General features: G+C 33.9%; 1 protein-coding gene across 2 annotated transcripts in view; it reads left to right on the top strand.

Moving 5' to 3' along the window:
- RYR2 (ryanodine receptor 2) overlaps positions 1 to 19,552 on the top strand; it is a 760,518-nt gene that overhangs the window by 436,614 nt on the left and 304,352 nt on the right. For both annotated transcript variants that reach the window (XM_056816085.1, XM_056816086.1), the window contains 4 exons: positions 5,661 to 5,820; positions 11,245 to 11,392; positions 14,417 to 14,625; positions 16,019 to 16,193. In XM_056816085.1, the coding sequence (XP_056672063.1) occupies positions 5,661 to 5,820; positions 11,245 to 11,392; positions 14,417 to 14,625; positions 16,019 to 16,193 (692 nt within the window). The remainder of the gene's footprint in view (positions 1 to 5,660; positions 5,821 to 11,244; positions 11,393 to 14,416; positions 14,626 to 16,018; positions 16,194 to 19,552) is intronic.

Below are 19,552 nucleotides of genomic sequence, written 5' to 3'. Positions count from 1 at the left end.
CATAGTTTAGGCCCATATCACTTTTCCCAGGACTGTTATAAAAATATTTTAATTTGTCTCCCTGCCTAAAGTCTCCCTATTTGAATTCATCCTGCATTCAGTTGCCAAGGTGATTTTTTAGAAGTTGATCTGACCAAATTATTTCCTACTCAGGAAACTCCTGTTGCTTTCTATTACCTCCAGGATTAAATGATAAACTCCTCTGTTTGACATTTAAAGCTCTTTGTAACTTGGTGATTTCACTTTTCCATTCTATCTGTTCTACCTTATATACATAACAGTAGCAACAATAACTATCATTTATATAGTACTTAAAGATTTGGAGAGTATTTTACATATGTTAGCATTTGCTTCTCACAAAAATTATGTAAAGTAGGTTCTATTATTCCCATTTACTGATGAGAAAACTGAGGCAGAATGAAATTAGAAGTTTTGCTCAGGGTCACACACAGCTAATGCTTATTTGAAGTAGAATTCAAATCCAGGTCTTCCTGACTCCAAGTTGAAAATTCCTTTCAATATGCCACCTATATATCCTCATACACTATCCTGGCTACTTGTAGTTCCTTGAACAAAACATTCCATCTCCTATTTCCTGGACTTTTCATTAGCTTTCACTCAATCTGGGAATGCTTTACTTTCTCACCTCTGCCTCTTAGTTTCATGGTTTCTTTTTGTGTCTCTTTTATCCAGTCCCTTTATTACCTGGAGCCAACCTATCTTTCCTGCCTTGTTCCTTTCTTGCATTTGTGATACAGCCAAAGGAGACCACTTTCTTTTGATTCCTTAATAGCTTTTCTCCTTATCTTTGCAGTGACTTGACATTCTTTGCCCTTTTACCTCTGCCTCTTAGTGTCCCTAACTCCCTTCAAGATCCAGCTCAAATCCTACATTGCGCAGGAGGACTTTCCCAGCTCCCTCTACCTGCTTATGGCCTTCCATTGCAGGATATACACTTTGTTTATATCTCATATCTACATTGATAATATATCTATATATACCTTGTACATATCTGTATTTATATTATTTATATATTGTCTTGACATGAGAATATATGATCCTCGAGACCACATACTTTTTTCCTGTTTCCTTTGATTTTCTTCATATCCCCAGGGTTTAGCCCAATGCCTTGCACAAAATAAGATTTAATAAATCCTTCTTGATTAAATGAGTGAATGTTTGATTTTATACTGAGAAATCATAGGGATGTAGAGTTGAACAATAGGATAGATGATTGACATATAATTTTACAGGCAATAACAGTACTGATTTGATTAAGTTTGTCAGAGAAAGAGAGAAGTTAGAAAGAGAGTGGTTGGGAATAAGGAGTGATGGGTATAAAGAACCATTTTGGTTTTCTAGTGTATTTATACTTGGGTATAATGCCAGATGAAATGCCAGATGAAAATGTCATAAAGGTTACCTCTTCTTATTTTTGCCTATGGCTAAGATAATTATATATTTCGGTGGTCTTGTTCTATATCTTCTTAAGAATATTTGAAATCAAAGGAAAAATTCTACCTTTCCATGAACTAAATGGAAATAATCTCTCTTTTAAACTTTTTTAGAAGCATTCAATATACTCCTCTTACTACACTAATATTCAGTCTACTTTGTATGTTCATTAATGCCATACTGTCTCAGCTCCATTTCTAGATTATAACTTTAGTAAGGATAGAGATTGTTTTAATCTTCTTTGTCTACTCAGCATCTAACAAAGTCTAACAAAATTTTGGTAAGGATAAGAACAGATTTCTCATCTATCAGTTGAATTTATGAATACAAATTGAAATGGTAAAAGCAGCAGCTTTTGCAATGGCTAGAAGAAAATCCTAAATTAGCTAAAATGATTTAAATGAAATTTTAGAGTAAAATTATTTTGTATGTGACAAAATAGTTAAAATTAATTTAATTAAATAATTAAATTAAAATGATTACATTTTAAGATTTTTTAAAATTGGAATTTAATAAAATTAAGATATAATTTTATTTTTGCCTTTTCCTTTCCCTATCTTCATCTTTGTTTGTCACCATATTAATAACATTTGTGTGCTATAAAGTAGGGAAATGGCTTTTTGTTTTATTTTAACCTGAGTTTCAAGCCAAACCTAGGGTGTTTTGTATGTATCTGTGCATGTAGAAGGAGAAACTTAATGGAGAGAATGCTGACAGCAACTGTAATTCCTCCCTGAAGTTGTTGTACAAGAACTTTTAGAGAGACTTTTTTGCTATACATCTGAAGTCTATCACAAAGAAAGGCTGTAATTTAGTGTGCCTTCTCTAAGATAAAATGCTCTTATAGCAACTCCCCTCACTATAGGTAGTCTGCAATGGTATTTTCTCCTTCATCTGTAGAATAATAAAAAAAGTAGAGATTTATGATGGACTTAGATCTGGTTTATATGCTTGTGCATTGATTTGTCTGATTTGTCATTTAGCCCAAATACTGCTTGTATGATATAGTCAGTGTTACTGAAGGTTTTCCAGTTTGAGTGCCCAGAGGGCAAATTCAAACTGTCAGGGAGCCCTCCTCATTCTCCCCCCCCCATTACTAGAATGAGGAAGTGCTTGCTTTGGGGTGACTAGACAGAGGGGTGGGGCATGCAAAAATGTCCTTGGGCACTGGGAAGAGGGGGAACAGAGCAGCATCCCATTGCTAGGGCAACTCCTGTGCCAATACTTCACCAACACTGTAAGGGGATTGATTAAAAATTTTTTTCAGTGTTGTAGTCAAACCTTTGTTTAGGTAAACCCATTACAGAAAAGCAATAGCATTTTCAACTCAACTTGTGTATGAAATTTGCAATCTTTATCTTTATTATAAAGATGATACTTGAGATCTATTACTATTATTGTATGACTTGATTTAATTGTCAATGTTTGATAAGAACTCTATAATGTTAACATTTTAAAAAAATTCAGTAAATTGGACTTGGGTGGGTGTACAGGAGAAACAGTATGTGAATGAGAAGAGGGAATAAATGGATATTTTAATTTTTTCTATAATAAATTGTTAACAACCACATCAAATTGATCAAAGGAAATTAGATTAGTATTGAACTATACAATCTTAGAAGATATTTAAGAAGTCAACTACTGCTAGTTAGAATCTTCTCTAAAACTTCCCTGGTAATTAATCATCTAATCTCCTCCTATCCTTCGTGCAATGAACTAATAACTCATTACACATTTGAAAGTCAGGAATATTTCCTTATACCAAACTTAATCTGCATCCCTGCAGCTTCTATTTGTGCCTATTGTTGCTCTTTGGGATAAAATAAAATAAGACTAACACCTCTTATTTATAAATGCCTTTCAAATATTGGAACACTACTGACATGGCTCTTCTGTGTCAATTTCTTTCAAGTTTAAGCAACTCTAGTTTATCTCTCTCTCTGGTCAGGCCTTTATCAATAGGTGGAAGCAAATATAAACTTCTCTTTTTTAACTCTTCATAGCCTGACCCCATCCTACCATTCCAGTCTTCTTTCCTTTTCCTCTTTTCTACACTTTGTAATCTAGCCACACTGGCTCACTTGCAGTTCCTCTAATACTACACACCACTTCTTGTATCTGATTTTGTCCTGGATTTCTCCCATTCCTATAATGTTGATTGCCCCCTTCAAATCTACCTCTTGGTTTGCCTGGCTTCCCTCAAAATTCATCTCAAGTTCATTTTTATATAGGAAGCCTTTCTTGGTACCCCCCCCCTCTCAGATACTAATGTCATCTCCTCTCATTGTTTTCCATCTACTCTATCTTATATATTCGTAGTTATTTGCAGATTATCTCTTTATTGGAAGGGAAACTTCCCAACAACAGGAATTGCTTTTTAATTGTTTCGATTTCTTCATATAACAAGAGTTTTAGCAGAGTAAGTAGCCACATAATAAGTGTTTAATCAATGCTTATTTACAAACTGTCTGGCTTCTAATTTTTTCATCACCCTGGCTTCTCACCTCTGGATATGTTCTAGCCTTTTCACTTGAAAAAAATCCAAACTAAAACTTACCTACAGATAGTTGAGAAGGGATAGTTTTTATGACAATGGCATATTCTACTTCTATTAAAAAATCTAGGGAAATCAAATTATATAAAGTAATTGGTATAATCTAGCATTCTATCAGATTCCTCTCCATTTATCAGGATAACATATTAATATGTTAGAATTCCTATTCTACAATGCCAAATGTGTTAAAATTTATCTCTTGACTAGACAAGTCAAAAAGGAAAAGTAGACCCATGACCTTTTTGAAAATGTGTAGTTGTTTTAAAAATGAAATCAAGATGACATTTATTGAATCTAATGGTTATGAAAAAAAGTTTGCATGGTTACTTCATTTAAAAGGTAGAAATATTTGTTCTAAGGGCAAATGATACCATTCTTACAGGAATATTAGATGTTTTTGTATCTTAGGTTTTTTTTTTAAATTAAAACTAAAAATTAAACTTTAATTGGAGTTCCTCTTGCAATTATAGTTTATTAGTAACTATAGTCAGTCAGGCCATTCACCATTTGGCCCATAAGTAATTTTAATATGTATTAGGCACAGTGCTAAATGACGGGAATATTAAAAAAGAAAAATTTGGTCCCTGTATTCAAGGGACTCACATTCAATAACAGGAGACAAAATGAAAATAACTATAATGTCAAGCAACATAGCTAGCTAGATAGATAGAAAGAAAGATAGACAGATAGGTAGGTAGATAGGTAGGTAGACAGATAGGTAGGTAGGTAGACAGGTAGGTAGGTAGGTAGATAGGTAGATAGCAAATGGAAGGTAATTTCAGTGGGAAGACACTGGGAAGGAGAAGAAAAGGCATGAAAGGACTCCCACTGAAGTTAGTATTTAGAGTAATTCTTGAAAAAAGTAGGAGGCAAAGATGAAGAGGGAGAAACTTTTGGGTATGAGAGATAGCGAGGGAAAAGTATAGAGTTTTTAGATGGGAGTGTGTTGTGTGAAGAACAATAAAGAGGCTAGTGTTGCAGAGAAGAGAAAAGTTTAAGGAGATTAGAAAGTCTAGGAAGCTACCAGGTTGAAAAGGTTTCAGATGTCCCATAAAGGGTTCTTTATTTGATCCTGAAGGTAATAGAGAGATCTGGAGTTTAAGAGGAAAGAAATTAGAAAGGGAGGGGGGAGGCACATAATCAGGCCTGCAGTTTAGAAAAATCATTTAGTCTAACCGTGATTAATTCAGCTTCTTTCATACCCTGTGACTCATATTTGACATTGAGTGAATTTAATATAGCTGAACTAAAATTGTTTTAAAGGCAATTTTTTTATAATTATAAGAGTGTTATCAATGATGATATTTCATCATCAGGGCTACATGATTGCTACAAAGTAGTAATTTCTGCTACTTTTTTCTATCGGATGTTTCAAAAGACACTTATTTGGAAGGATATAGTAAATCACTAGGCTTTGTAATAATGAAATACTGCTCTAGACTTACTCTTCCATTTACTAGACATCTACAAAATAAGGATAAAAGGACAAGCTTCATCTCAAAGCAGAAATATGAAAAAATACTTACTCTCCTACTTTGCAGAAGTGGGAGGCGTTATGGGCCAAGGTTATAAAACTGTTTTGTTATTGTTGGAAATTTTACATATTGCCTTTGTAAAAAGGGCCAGCTAAATTGTGTTTTTTTCATTTCAGTTATCAGTTATCAAGTGGTTACAAGCCAGCTCCAATGGATCTGAGCTTTATAAAACTCACACCTTCCCAGGAAGCAATGGTGGACAAATTGGCTGAAAATGCTCACAATGTATGGGCTCGAGATCGCATCAGGCAAGGTTGGACTTATGGCATCCAGCAGGTATCTGGAAATTTCCACTAACTTAAGTTTGTAATTTTGATAAACTGGGAATAATTTCTTTCGTTGAAGAGGTTAGAAAGTTTAGAAGATGATAATTGTAGCAGAGTTTTTAAAACTGCATCTTAGACATAATCTAATTAATCTTCATCTCTTCTTTTAAAGATGAGGTTAGGTGATATTTTCAAGTTTATATTGCCAATTCATATAAAATTCAAGACCTGTTATAACAACCATACCTATTCTAATGAAAAAGGCAGCATGACATAGAGGCAAAAATTGACCTTAAAATCAAGATGATCTGGATTCATTTCCTTTGATGCAAATTGTTTGGATGACTCTTAACAGCTTTTCATTTTTCTACACCAATGGTGTCAAACTCAAATAGAAAATGGAGGGCCACTAAACCATACATAAAAATCTCTGCAGCTTCATATTGACTTAGAAAACTATTTACTGGCATATATATGTTTTTGTTTTATTCATTTATTTTATTAAATATTTCCTAGTTACATTTTTATCTGGTTCAGGTACCATTTGGAATTGTTATAGGCTGTGTATACCCCTGTTCCACATAACCTCCCTGAGACTAAAAATTTCACAGAAGGCTCCACCATGCAGTGGTAGATATTTCCTGGTGTAAAAATTAAATTAGTTTCTCTACTAAAAGTATTATATTTTTAGAGGTTTATTAAAGATTATTAGAAATCAAGGAAATAAGAAAATAAAATAAATAAGAGAAAAGCACCTGTTTAGGAGGGCTGAATAGCTCATTCAATTTCACTTACTACATCTTGAGAGAAGTGTGTGCTTAGAAGCGGAAGCAGAGACCCGAAGTAGGTGGAGACTCAGTTTAAATACAAATTGTGTTCTCAGCCCAGGTGAGGACTCAGGTGAGATTTTAGGGAATTCTGAGAATTACCAAGGACTTCTGGGGATAGAAATCTGGGGGTCAAATCTCCATTTTACATTCCCCTGTTTGATTCTTATTGGGAAAGGTTTCCCCAAAAAGGATCATGAAAACAATCAACTTAAAGATTAGAATAATTTGAGGATAAGAGGAAAAGAACAAAACCAATAATTGCTAGACACATGGACAAAAAACAAGTTTGGGTGCAGTCCCCTTTGGCATGAAAGTATAAATACAAATAAATGTTCAATCAGCCACACCCAAAGTTCATTCTTGATCTTTTCGTGCAGCTTGTGGTCTGGTGGCATCTTCATGGTGTCTTCTCCAAACAGTTCAGTTTCTGGATTTGGAGAGATAGCATGTTTCTTAACCTAAAATTATTAAAAAGAATTCAAACTTTGCAATTTAAAATAATAATATTTTTACATTCCCCCCTTGAAGAGGGTGATTGAAAAACACAGGATCACTTAGGGATGCATGGCTGAGTTATGAGGTATATGAATCAATTGGCAAGAGAAATTAAAAAGACATCAGAAAAATACAAATAAAAAAGAAAATTTCTGGATGAAAATATAGACTATTAAAGTCTTATGTGTAAAAATTCCAAGTAAAGGAAAAATAAATCTATAACAGGTCCTTGAATTAGGGCCCAATTAAAATGATATAAGCAAGTAAGCATTTACCCAGTCAGTAACCAGGACTACAGAAAGTTTGCCACACTATGAAAGACAGAAAAAGGGACTCGATTATAGGAGCCAGGTTAGGAGCCAAGTTTGGGATACTCATCTGTAAGTATTTTCACAAAAAGTGTAGATACAAGGAAGGGCTATGTCTTAATGTATGTTAAGTGTTGCAACCTTGAGTCTTCACACTAGGTTCAAGTCCTTTGTATTGGCTTAGAAGTACATCAATCCTTCCTGGATTGGTTTATTTGTTGACCTGTGTGCTCTTTTGGCACAATTCTGGTTTAGCTTTGCTTCTTTGGCCCTGTGAAATGGCTTTTTTGTATATCTTGTCCAGGAATCAGACAGAATCATTAAACAAAGTCACATAAATTTTTTTTAAACCCTTACCTTCCATCTTGGAGTCAATACTGTGTATTGGCTCCAAGGCAGAAGAGTGGTAAGGGTAGGCAATGGGGGTCAAGTGACTTGCCCAGGGTCACACAGCTGGGAAGTGTCTGAGGCCAGATTTGAACCTAGGACCTCCCGTCTCTAGGGCTAACTCTCAATTCACTGAGCTACCCAGCTGCCCCCTCGCATAAATTTTTTAAAGAAATTAGTGGCATCATTTTCATAGTCTCAAGCTTTCGGAGCATGCTTTGACATTATAGCAATGTATTTTAAACTTATATTACTGATAAATCAAAAAAGTTAAAGAATATTTAATACTGGTGACATGTGCTTCAAACATAAAAAGGAGAGAAAAAATAAAAGACTGAAATAGTATATTGCACATGCAAGAAAAATATAATAATAAAAGAGTTTTAAAATTCAAAAATGTAGCTTATAACATTGACACACTGTGTCAGCTAAGAAAATATAGAATACAAGGCTTTCTCACTAAAAATGAGATCCATTTCCTCTTCATATCTGACCATGATCCACTGTGAGTACAAGCAAATGAATTTTACAAGGTAACTATTCTTTATAAAGAATAGTAGTACAAATATGTAGGTATCAATATCCCCAAAATTCTCAATAGTCCAGTTAATTACAATAACAAACAAACTCACTATCATTTTACATGAGTTGCTGTATGGCATTTTTAAAATCCTATGAACTGATGAATATTTGTCACAATTTTTACAAACGTAGCAAATCTTTCAACCTTGGTAAACATATTTTTAAACAAAGTAAAACTTATTTTGGGTTTTTTAACATCATCAAGAATTCTATATATCATTCTGGTGAAATGGTAAAGTGAGCTGAAGAGTTATAAATGAGAGATGCTCCTTTTTTGGGGTCTTCTACGGGTACAATGTCCTGGGATTAACTTCCCAGCTTCCATTCACATTTTTATAAATGCAGGAGTTGGGGATTATAATTGTATTTCATTTCAGCTACTAAAACGGGCCTTATCTCCTGTTAGGAGCAGGCAAAATGACCAGAGATTGTTAAAAAAATTCTAAAAATCAAGTCTAAAGAACCCTTAAAATCAATTTGAGATATTTGGCTCATTAAATTTTCCAAAGGTTGTTATATAATTGTAGCAGTTTTCTGATGGAGTCCATCTATCCTCTATGTGACAATTTACAAAGTCTAAAATAGAAAAGCTGTTTTTATATGGGCTCATTCATGTTTGTTCAGTGTGATTATAGGGGGAAAGTAACAGAATATAACAGTAGTTAAAACCCAGTACATTAAAAAGATTCATTATAACAGAATAGTATTGAATACAGTAATATATGAACTTAAACCAACAAGTTAAAACTTAAACAAAACAATCAGTAAAATGCAATAGAATACAGAGATTTTTATAAAGTATGGGAGTCCGAAAAGTCTTAAAAATATAACCTCCAGTCTCTTTAAAGTTCCTTGGGGTTTGTTTTTTTTTTTTTAATTATCCATTTAGATGCCTATTGTCAGAAGGCAGAAAATTGGTAAGGCGTAAGCAAAGTGGGTCAAATGACCTGTCCAGGGCCACACTGCCATGAAGTGTCTGAGGCCACATTTTAACCCAGGATCTCCTGTCCCTAGGCCTGGCTCTCAATTCACTCAGCCACTGAGCTGCTTCCCCATAGTGAGGGTGGGTTTTTGGAATCTCAAATTTGACCCAAGAATTGCAGGGAGTTGAAATTCTCTCCTGACTCCCAGGTGAGTTAAGTGAAAGAATCAGTACAGTCAAAAGATATCCTGTTAAAGCAGCCATGCTTGTAAATTCCTATTTAGAAAGTATCTACCTTCTCCTCTTTCTCCCCCCCCCCCCATGTTCCCTGCCACATGGAGGCTAATCATAGCCTAAGGAAAAATCACCCCTGTTTTTTTTACCAGCTGGATTTTGATCCTGAAGAAATTGGGCCTGCTACCAGCAGCCTGGGTCCTGGGGCTGGGCCTGGGGCAATGAGCCAACTGGGTTAGAGCACGGAGTTGCTGGGGCCTGGGCTGGGCTGGGCAAGGTAAGGGAGAGCACAGGTCCAGATTGCTGGAGTGAAGAAGCAGGTAGGCAGCAGGAGCTGGGCTGGGCGGGAAGGGCTGGGACCAGGTGAGCAATATTGAATCAAGAAAGTCCAAAGCAGATGGCTGCAGGCAGGAGCTGATCAAGATGGTTTTCTAAAAATTGTTGGAGAAACTTGGCTTAAAAAAATCTAGGCAGTAGTTATTAAAAGCTGAACTTAGTCACAGTAAAGATTTAGGAAAGTTAAGAAGATTGAGGATATTTCGTCACAACCCTTGTGGTTAGCCAAACTGTAAAAATTAAATTAGTTTCTCTACTAAAAGTATTATATTTAGAGGTTTAGGAAAGATCATTAGAAATCAAGGATAAAGAAAATACAAAATAAGAAAGCACGTGTCTAGGGCACATAGCCCATTCACAGCCACTCACATCTTTCCTGCGTTTCCTTAGAAGCAGAAGCAGAAAGACCCAAAGTAGGCAGAGAGTCAATTTGAATGCACATTGTGTTCTCAGCCCAGGTGAGGACTCAGGTGAGATTTTAGGGAATTCTGGGAATTACCAAGGACTTCTGGGGATTGAAGTCTGGGGTTTAAATCTCCATTTCACACTTTGATATTTCTATACCATTCAATCACAGGTCTAGAGCCTGTTGCTAATGGAATTTGGCAATTTCTCATATGAAACAGAATTCTACCAAAAAACTGATGTCAAAAGACAGATATCACCTTGTCTTTCTTTGTGTACAAATGATTTTCAGTGAATTTTCCAAACCTGAGCCATCTTCCATGATGTTTCTGAAATCTTCTCATGGATATATTCTTTTTATTCTTTTTTTCTTTACTGGCATAATCAAACATACATTAGTCTTATGATAGAATACAATAAAATGAGCATTTAGTAATTATCCAACAAAACAGAAAAATCAAAATATGTTGAAATTATTTTTCATTATATTCACATTACAGAAACTCAATTTAGTATAAACAAACACTATTATAGCTTTTAAAATATTTTGAAGTACTTTAAATTTAATGCTACTTTTTCTCAGACAGACTTAGCTTGCACTTTGCCTGAAAATTACTGGAGTGGCCAGTAATTATTTTCCAATTTGACATATAGAACTAATATTATAACAGATGATTTGAAGATCAAGCACATTTGATAAAAGAGGTTTTTATTCCACATTTTTCTTCATTTGATGTAAAGAATCAGTTTTAAATCAATATATTTACTCATTTGATTAATGCATTTTTTCATGTGTTGATAGTACCTGTGACAGGAAAGAGGCTTTGTAATTTGATATACTTAATAGGTTATGGATTACTGATCTATTTTAACCCCAGTTTCCTACCAAAGCTTGTATTATTTTGATGATTTCCACACCTTTTTTCCTTCTCTAGGATGTAAAGAACCGAAGAAATCCTCGCTTAGTTCCCTATGCTCTTCTAGATGACCGTACCAAGAAATCAAATAAAGACAGCCTCAGAGAAGCTGTCCGTACACTACTGGGTTATGGTTACAATCTTGAAGCTCCTGATCAAGATCATGGTATTTCTTTTGGTTTTGTTTCATTTTATTATCAAACAATTGTTTGGGATTGTAGTGCACTTAACAGTAATAGGAAAGTTTGAAGGAGGAGAGTTCAGGGAGAAATTAATTAGTTTCAAACATGTTAATTTTACGATGAATGCTGGAAATCATGTTGGAGATATTGTAAAGTAGTAGAGATGGGAAACGAGAGATCTATAGAGAGTTAGTATTGGATAAGTAGAACTAAGAATTAATAATATAAAGATGATAATTAAATCTCTGATAACTGACAAAATTAGTAAGTGAAATAGTATAGAGGGAGAAGAGGGCTTGGGACAGAGCCCTTCATGAAGGGCATGATAATATTCCTAACAAATTTAAGTACAAAAATTTTAATTAAATTATTATCAGATGCTAAATCATCAAAGGAAATAGATTATATAGTATGACAATATTAGATTTATGCCAGAAATTCATAGTTAATTTAATATGAGTAAAACTATAAACTTAATTAGCCACATTGATAATAAAATATGATTATATCAATAGATGTAGAAAAAGCTTTTGATAAAACTCAACATCTATTTCTGTTAAGTAAAACACTAGAAAACAGGCATAAATGATACTTTCCTATAAAAGTGAGTAATTTTATCACGTGATTAATTTTTTACAACAAATATAATATAGCTAATAGTAAAAATGAAATATCTAGGGCTGTGGCAGGGGGGAAAGGAGGATTTTGTAGGACATTTCTCTGATAAATATTTCATTTCCAAGCTCTATGAAGAGTTGATTCAAATTTATAAGAAAAAGAGCCATTCTTAAAAGAATGCCTACCCTTTCACCCAATCATACCACTGCTAGGTTTGTACCCCAAAGAGACAATAAGGAAAAAGACTTGTACAAATATATTTATAGCTTCGTTCTTTGTGGTAACAAAAAAATTGGAAAATGTCCATCTATTGGGGAATGGCTCAGTAAATTGTAGTATATGTTATTGCTGGAATATTATTGTGCTGAAAGGAATAAAGAACTGGAGGAATTCCATGTGAACTGGAAAGACCTCTAGGAATTGATGGAGAGTGAAAGGAGCAGAACCAGGAGGACATTGTACACAGAGACTGATACATTATGACACAATTGAATGTAATAAGACTTTTCTACTAGCAGCAATGCAATGACCCAGGACAATTCTGAGGGCTTGTGACAATACTATCCACATCCAGAGAAAGAACTATGGAAGCAGAAATGCATTAGAAAAATATATGATCAATCATTTATAATGATAGGGATATGATTGGGGTTATGATGTTAAAGGATCGTTCTATTGAAGATATGAATAACATGGAAATAGTTTTTGAATAATGATATATGTATAATACCTTGGAACTGCTTGTTCGCTTTGGGATGGGGGAGGAAAGAACGGGGAGAGGATCATGAATTATGCAACCAAGGAAAAATATGCTGAAAAATATTTAAAAGAATCATTCCCTAACTGGTAATGTGTCTAAGAATGTGAGCAGACAATGCTCAAGTGAAGAAACATAGAATATTCATAACCATTTGAAAATATGCTCCAAATCATTACTTGATTTTTTCATTCCCTCAAACATTTATTGAATACCTCTTATGTGAAGATCATTCTGTGTCCGTTTGTGAGGTGGGGGGTTTGCCACACTAATTGCAATACATTTTGCAGATTGAGGGATATTCACCACATTGGTAGTAATATTGGTAGCCAGAAAGACCTCAAATAATCAATAATTACAGAAATGTGAATTAAAGCAATTCTGAGATTCTGATTCACACCCACCAGAATGATTACAATGATAGCAGGAATGATAAATATTGAAGTGGCTACAGAAAAGGGACATTAATGAGTTATTGATAGGCTTGTAAGTGAAAATGATGATTTTGGAAGGGAATTTGGAATTATACACAAGAAAGTAATAAATAATATGTGTGCCTTTTTATCTGACTACATTACTGCTATTCCTGTTCCCAAAAGAGATCAAATAAAGAAAAAAAAAGTTATTCTAAATGTAAATATAATTATAGCAGCTTTCTATAGTGACAAAAATCTGGAAATTCAGAAGATGTCCAACTATTGAGGAATGCCTGAATAAATGATACATATATGTGATGGAGTTCTAATTTAAGAAGTGAGCTAAATGATTTCAAATCGATATAGAAAGACTTTTGTGAGTGATATAGAGCAAAGTAATCAAAACAAGAATGATTTGCACTGTAATACCAGTGTTATAAAAGTGAACATTCAAGTCTGAGGACTTTTATAAGTTGATGTTGAAGAATGAAATTAACAGAATCAGTAGAATTATCAATGCCATAAGACAATAGTATAAAACAACCTTAAAAATAGTAGGAATGATAACTAACATAATAATAATTCATATTTCTGGAGGACCAATGATAAAATATTTTCTCCATTAAGAAAGTTGATGGATTGGGGATACAGAATGAGGGTATGTGCACACACACACACACACACACACACACACACACACACTCACACACACACACACATGTTTGTTACAGTCATTAAAAGAATTTGTTTTGACTCTGCATATTATAAGGAATTTGTTTTTCCCCCAATAATATGGGAATGGGGAAGGAGACAAAATTTATTGCTGTTAATTTTTCTTAATGTTTAGATAGTACTGCAGATGTGAAATGTTCCTTGCACTTCCAGATTGAGTCACTTTATTATTAGTTTTATGTATCTGTTTTACTTTTTATAAAAGACCTCTCATGAAATAGGAATAACCTGAAAATATTTGTAATATAAAACCAAACCATTAAAATAATTTCCTAAAAGTACATTAGATAAAACTAATTACAGCAACATTTTTATATATAAATTATTATTGACTCTAATCTCTTGAAAAATTAAGGTCTAAAAAACCCCCAATTCCTAGATTCTTTAAATATAGTGCTTACAAAATGAATATCAAAGTTGTGAAAATTCTTCCCTATTTAATTTATCTAGCATGTAATCTCTAGATTTTTTTCCAAATTAAACAGCCACTAGAACGGAAGTATGCAGTGGTACTGGAGAAAAGTTCCGAATCTTCCGTGCTGAGAAGACTTATGCTGTGAAGACAGGAAGATGGTATTTTGAATTTGAGGCTGTCACTGCTGGAGACATGAGAGTTGGATGGAGTAGGCTAGGTTGCCAACCTGATCAAGAGCTTGGCTCTGATGAACAAGCTTTTGCTTTTGATGGCTTCAAGGTAAGTATACTTTACTTTGTGTTAAGTGTCTCAGAAACGGCACAAATTTAACTTTTAGAATATAGTTGCCATTGACTTTTCCCCAGATATTATTTTTAGTAATCTGGTAGCCCATATGGCTTTTAGTTCATTGACATTTGTCCATGGTATTAATAAGGAAAACCTAAAATACAGTTGAATACAGAGGACAATAAATAAAAAGAAATGCCAATTTTTATAAGAATGTGTCATATCCCAATTATCACCCCAGAAACCCACTGTTATGAATACATTACCACTGGAAAGTGAGCAGGGGTTTTAAAAAATATTTTTTGGTTGAAAGTTCTTTGGTGACTTTCTTAAAGTAGAATAGTTCTAAACTAAAAAGGGTTATTTATTTCTAAATCACTGGGTAAATATTTGGAATCAACATGACTCCATTATACAATTACATTCCATAAAAGTGGAGTATTACTTTATTTTCTTCAATGAAAGTGTGGGAAGTGGCTTTTTTGGATAGTTACTATCTTGTTGACTCACTATGTAGTGAATCCATTTAAAAAATTTCTGAGCTTAATTATGAAATCTAAAATTTTTAGTGCTTTTTTATTATCTAATCAATAAATGTTTCATTGTTGCCTCCAGGGTCAGAATTAAAAACACTGTTTGTCATTTAAAGCCTTTTTATAATCTAGACCTGACCTAACTTTCCAGTATTCTTACACTTCATTTCTTATTCATCTTGCATATAATTTTCTTTTCATATGTTTGTTTTTTCTACTCTCCCATTAGATTATTGTAAGTTCCTTGAAAGCAGTAGTTCTTTTTTGCCCTTTTTTGTATCCCCATTGTGTAGTATAATGCTTGGCACAGAGTATGCACCTAATAAATGTTGTTTGATTTTTGAGAGAAAACCCAACTATTCCCATTAGACCAGCACCATAAAACTAGAGACCTGCATATGTGCCATTGAAATGAAAGTAGTTTTCATCAGAATATTAAACTATTACTCCTCTAGCAATTCCAAGTTTCTCCAAGTTTCTTTCCATTCTGTGAGTATTAAAATTTCCTGAAGCAAGACATATCCTTCAGATACATTAACCTCATTTAGAAGCCTAGTGGGAAACTGAGATTCACCCGAGAGGAAACAGAATCATATTTATAATTTTTAAATTGCTGTAAATGCTCAATATTTTTTTCCTGTGGGTTGAAATAAAGACTTGACTCCATTTTATATTCACTGTTACTACTTTGAATCCTTGCTGAGGAGTTGCAGGTTCTTTTATGTACATCTGAGAAGAACTAGAGATGAGCTTGTGCCTAGTTAGATGCAGTATAAATGAATGGTTGAGTGAGATGGTGGAATTGTTTATTTTCTGAATCCTGTAATAAGTGATTCTGATTTTCTTCTCAGGCACAACGTTGGCATCAGGGCAGTGAACATTATGGGCGCTCATGGCAAGCTGGAGATGTTGTAGGCTGTATGGTTGACATGAATGAGCACACCATGATGTTCACTCTGAATGGTGAAATCCTCCTGGATGATTCTGGTTCAGAACTAGCCTTCAAGGACTTTGAGGTTGTTGATGGTAAGTATTGTTCATTTTATTTTGATACCAGGTTTGCCACATCCTTTGTACCATTACTCTTCTGTTTCTGGGTAAAGGAACAGGTAATTTCTATCTCTAAATCACAAGTATGCCATGTGGCTTATTTGATCAGACATCCTTGAAATTATTTTCAAGAAAAAAGTTCATTATTATTCAGTTTATACTTCTATAGAGCAGAAATAATTTGAATTGGTCAACTAATAACAGAAGAGAACATAATATAGTTTTCCTACCCATATTAAATTTTCACTAAGAAACCTAAAATTGCTATGTTTCTTGTTATTTCTTATAACACATTTGTCTTTTTGAATATGGGCTTAATGAAATTTTTGTTTTGGATTTACATAGTAACGAGATCATAAAAGGAAACCTTTTTAGAAAATATTCATTAGTTAGAGTTTTCCTTATAATTGGCTTACACTATCAAATCGCCTAGTTTGCTTTGAATTCTCATACTTAAAACAAGGAAAAGGGAGGCTTGATAAATGACATTCATCACAATATTACCTGCTGAGTATATCTTTATAAGTGCAAACCAGCAATATTCTTATTATTTTAAGGCATAAATGAGATATGAACAATTTATAACCTATATGGTTTATTTGTTGAATAAAAATTAGATTTAATTCAAGGATAGGGAGGTTTATAAATTCATCACATTAATTTTGTGAATTTTAACTTCACTAAAACTTTGTAAAGAAAGATAAGAGATAATTTGGAAATGACTTAAAATATCATTGGAGTTTCCAGAGTAGGAGAAACTACTTTAGGAACCTAACTGAAACTCTTTTCAGAATGTATTATAAACCTTTGGGAACATGTTGCCTTTAATAGTCCAGGAAAGAACTGATAAAGAATTCAACATAGGTGATATCTTTGTGAATAAAGAGAAAGAGAGATGGAAATTAAATTGTAGAGGCAGAATTGACAAGAATTGGCAACTAATTGAATTGCATGGAGTGAGTAATCTAAAATAACTCTGAAATTGAAAAACTAAAATGATATCACGAAGACTTCAAAGAAAAAGGAAAATGCACCATATATACAAAGCATTTTAAAGCAGCTCCTTTGGTGGAAAGAATAAGAAACTAATTAATTGCCTAGCATATAAGGAATGATTGAACAAATCATGGTGTAGACAGGCCTTACTATTTGCACATTCCATATCTGTGAATTTACCTATTTGCTAAAATTTATTTGTAATTACAAAAGCAAAAACTCAGTGGCACTTTTGTAGTCATTTGGGAATATTCACAGAATAGCAAAAAATTGAGTTGGCCAACACATACTTTCCTAGCTGAGGTTGAACAAAGCAGCACTCTTCCTTTCCCCCCTTTTTCCTTCATATTTTTTAAAATTGATTCTCATCATATTCTTGGTCTTTTGTTCTTCCAGATAAATTTTATTATTTTTTCTAGTTCTTTGAAATATTTTTGGGTAGTTTGATTTGTATAGCACTGAATAGGTAAATTAATATAGGTAGGATTATCATTTTTACTACATTGGCCCAACCAATCCACAAGCAACTAATGTATTTCCAGTTGTTTAGGTGTGACTTTATTTGAAGAGTGTTTTGTTTTTCTACTGCCTACAGTTATTTTGAATGGAATTTCCTTTTCTATCTCTTTCTGTTGGACTTTGTTGGTAGTGAATAGAAATGCTGATCATTTATGTGGGTTTATTTTATATCCTGTAACTTTGCTAAAGTTGTTAATTATTTCTACTTTTTTTAGTTTATCTCTGGGTTTCTTTATATATACCATCATATCATCTGCAAAGAGGTCATAACTTTGTTTCCTTGCTGCTTATTCTAATTTTTCTGCTCTTATTGATATCCCTACCATTTCTAGTACAATAATAAATAGTAGTGGTGCTAATGGGCATCCTTGCTTCATCCCTGATCTTATTCAGAAGGCTTCTGGCTTGTCTTCATTATAGATAATGGTTGCTGATAGTTTAAGATAGACTACTGTAAATGTAACTGCAATATGAGATCAGGGAGAGAATGGAGTCTTCCCTGCTGGGTCAGGATCAGAGTGAGGTAAAGATGGAGTTGAGTCAAGTAGATAGAGAGAGGATGCATTGTCTTCCCTCTTAACTCTCTGACAACCCCACTCTGTTAATTTTTTAAAAATTTAAATTAATTTATACTCTGTTACTTCTGTTCCTTCAGAGACCTTGACTAAACAAGCTTGATACAGTTAGCTTCCCTCTCCCTGGGGAGAGAGATGTCAGTTCCCTCCCCTCCAACAAAAGAGAAGACTCTTTTGTCCTCTAGAATTTCATATTCTGGGCTATTTGATCCTTTAAGGTAGAAGCAATCAAATGTTCTGTTATCCTGACTGTGGCTCTATGATAGTTGCTTTTTTTTTTCTTTTTAGTTGTTTGTAGTATTTTTATCTTTAATCTAGAACCTCTGGAATTTGGCTATAAAAATCTGGGCATTTTTCATTTTGGGACCTCTATCTGGATATAATCAGTGAATTCTTTCAATTTTCATTTTATCTTGTACTTCTAAGATATCAGGGAAATTTTCCTTGATAATTTCTTGGAATACAACTTCTAGGCCTTCTTTAGTCTAATGATTCTTTTTTTAAAATTACATTTAATTTTTTTTTGTTACAATACTCACTTTATTTCCCTCCCTCCTCTCCACCCACCATTCCCACAACCGATGCGCAATTTCATTGGGTATTTCTTGTGTCCTTGATCAGAACCTATTTCCATGTTGTTGTTTGCACTAGGATGTTCATTTAGAGTCTACATCCCCAACCATATCCCTTCGACCCATGCATTCAAGCAGTTGTTTTTCTTCAGTGTTTTTACTCCCACAGTTTCCTCTAAATATGGATAGTGGTTTTTCTCTTAGATTCTTCGAAGTTGTTCAGAATCACTGCATTGCCACTAATGGAGAAGTCCATTACATTCAATTGTACCACAGTGTATCAATCTCTGTGTACAATGTTTTCCTGATTCTGTTCCTCTCACTCTGCATCAATTCCTGGAGGTTTTTCCAGTCCCCATGGAATTCCTCCACCTTGTTATTCCTTTGAGCACAATAGTATTCCATCACCAACATATACCACAATTTCTTCAGCCATTCCCCAATTGAAGGGCATCCCCTCGTTTTCCAACTTTTTTGCCACCATAAAGAGCACACTGTGAATATTTTTGTACATATCTTTTTCCTTGTTATCTCTTGGGGTACAATATGGCTAGATCAAAGGGCAAGACAGTCTTTTAGCACACTTTGTGCATAGTTCCAAATTGCCCTCCAGAATGGTTGGATCAATTTATAACTGCACCAGCAATGCATTAATGTCCCAACTTTGCCACAC

This window comes from Monodelphis domestica, chromosome 2 (assembly GCF_027887165.1).
Source record: "Monodelphis domestica isolate mMonDom1 chromosome 2, mMonDom1.pri, whole genome shotgun sequence".
Classification (NCBI taxonomy): domain Eukaryota; kingdom Metazoa; phylum Chordata; class Mammalia; order Didelphimorphia; family Didelphidae; genus Monodelphis; species Monodelphis domestica.
Note: the sequence above shows the minus strand (reverse complement) of the source record. Positions and strands in the feature narration are given on the sequence as shown.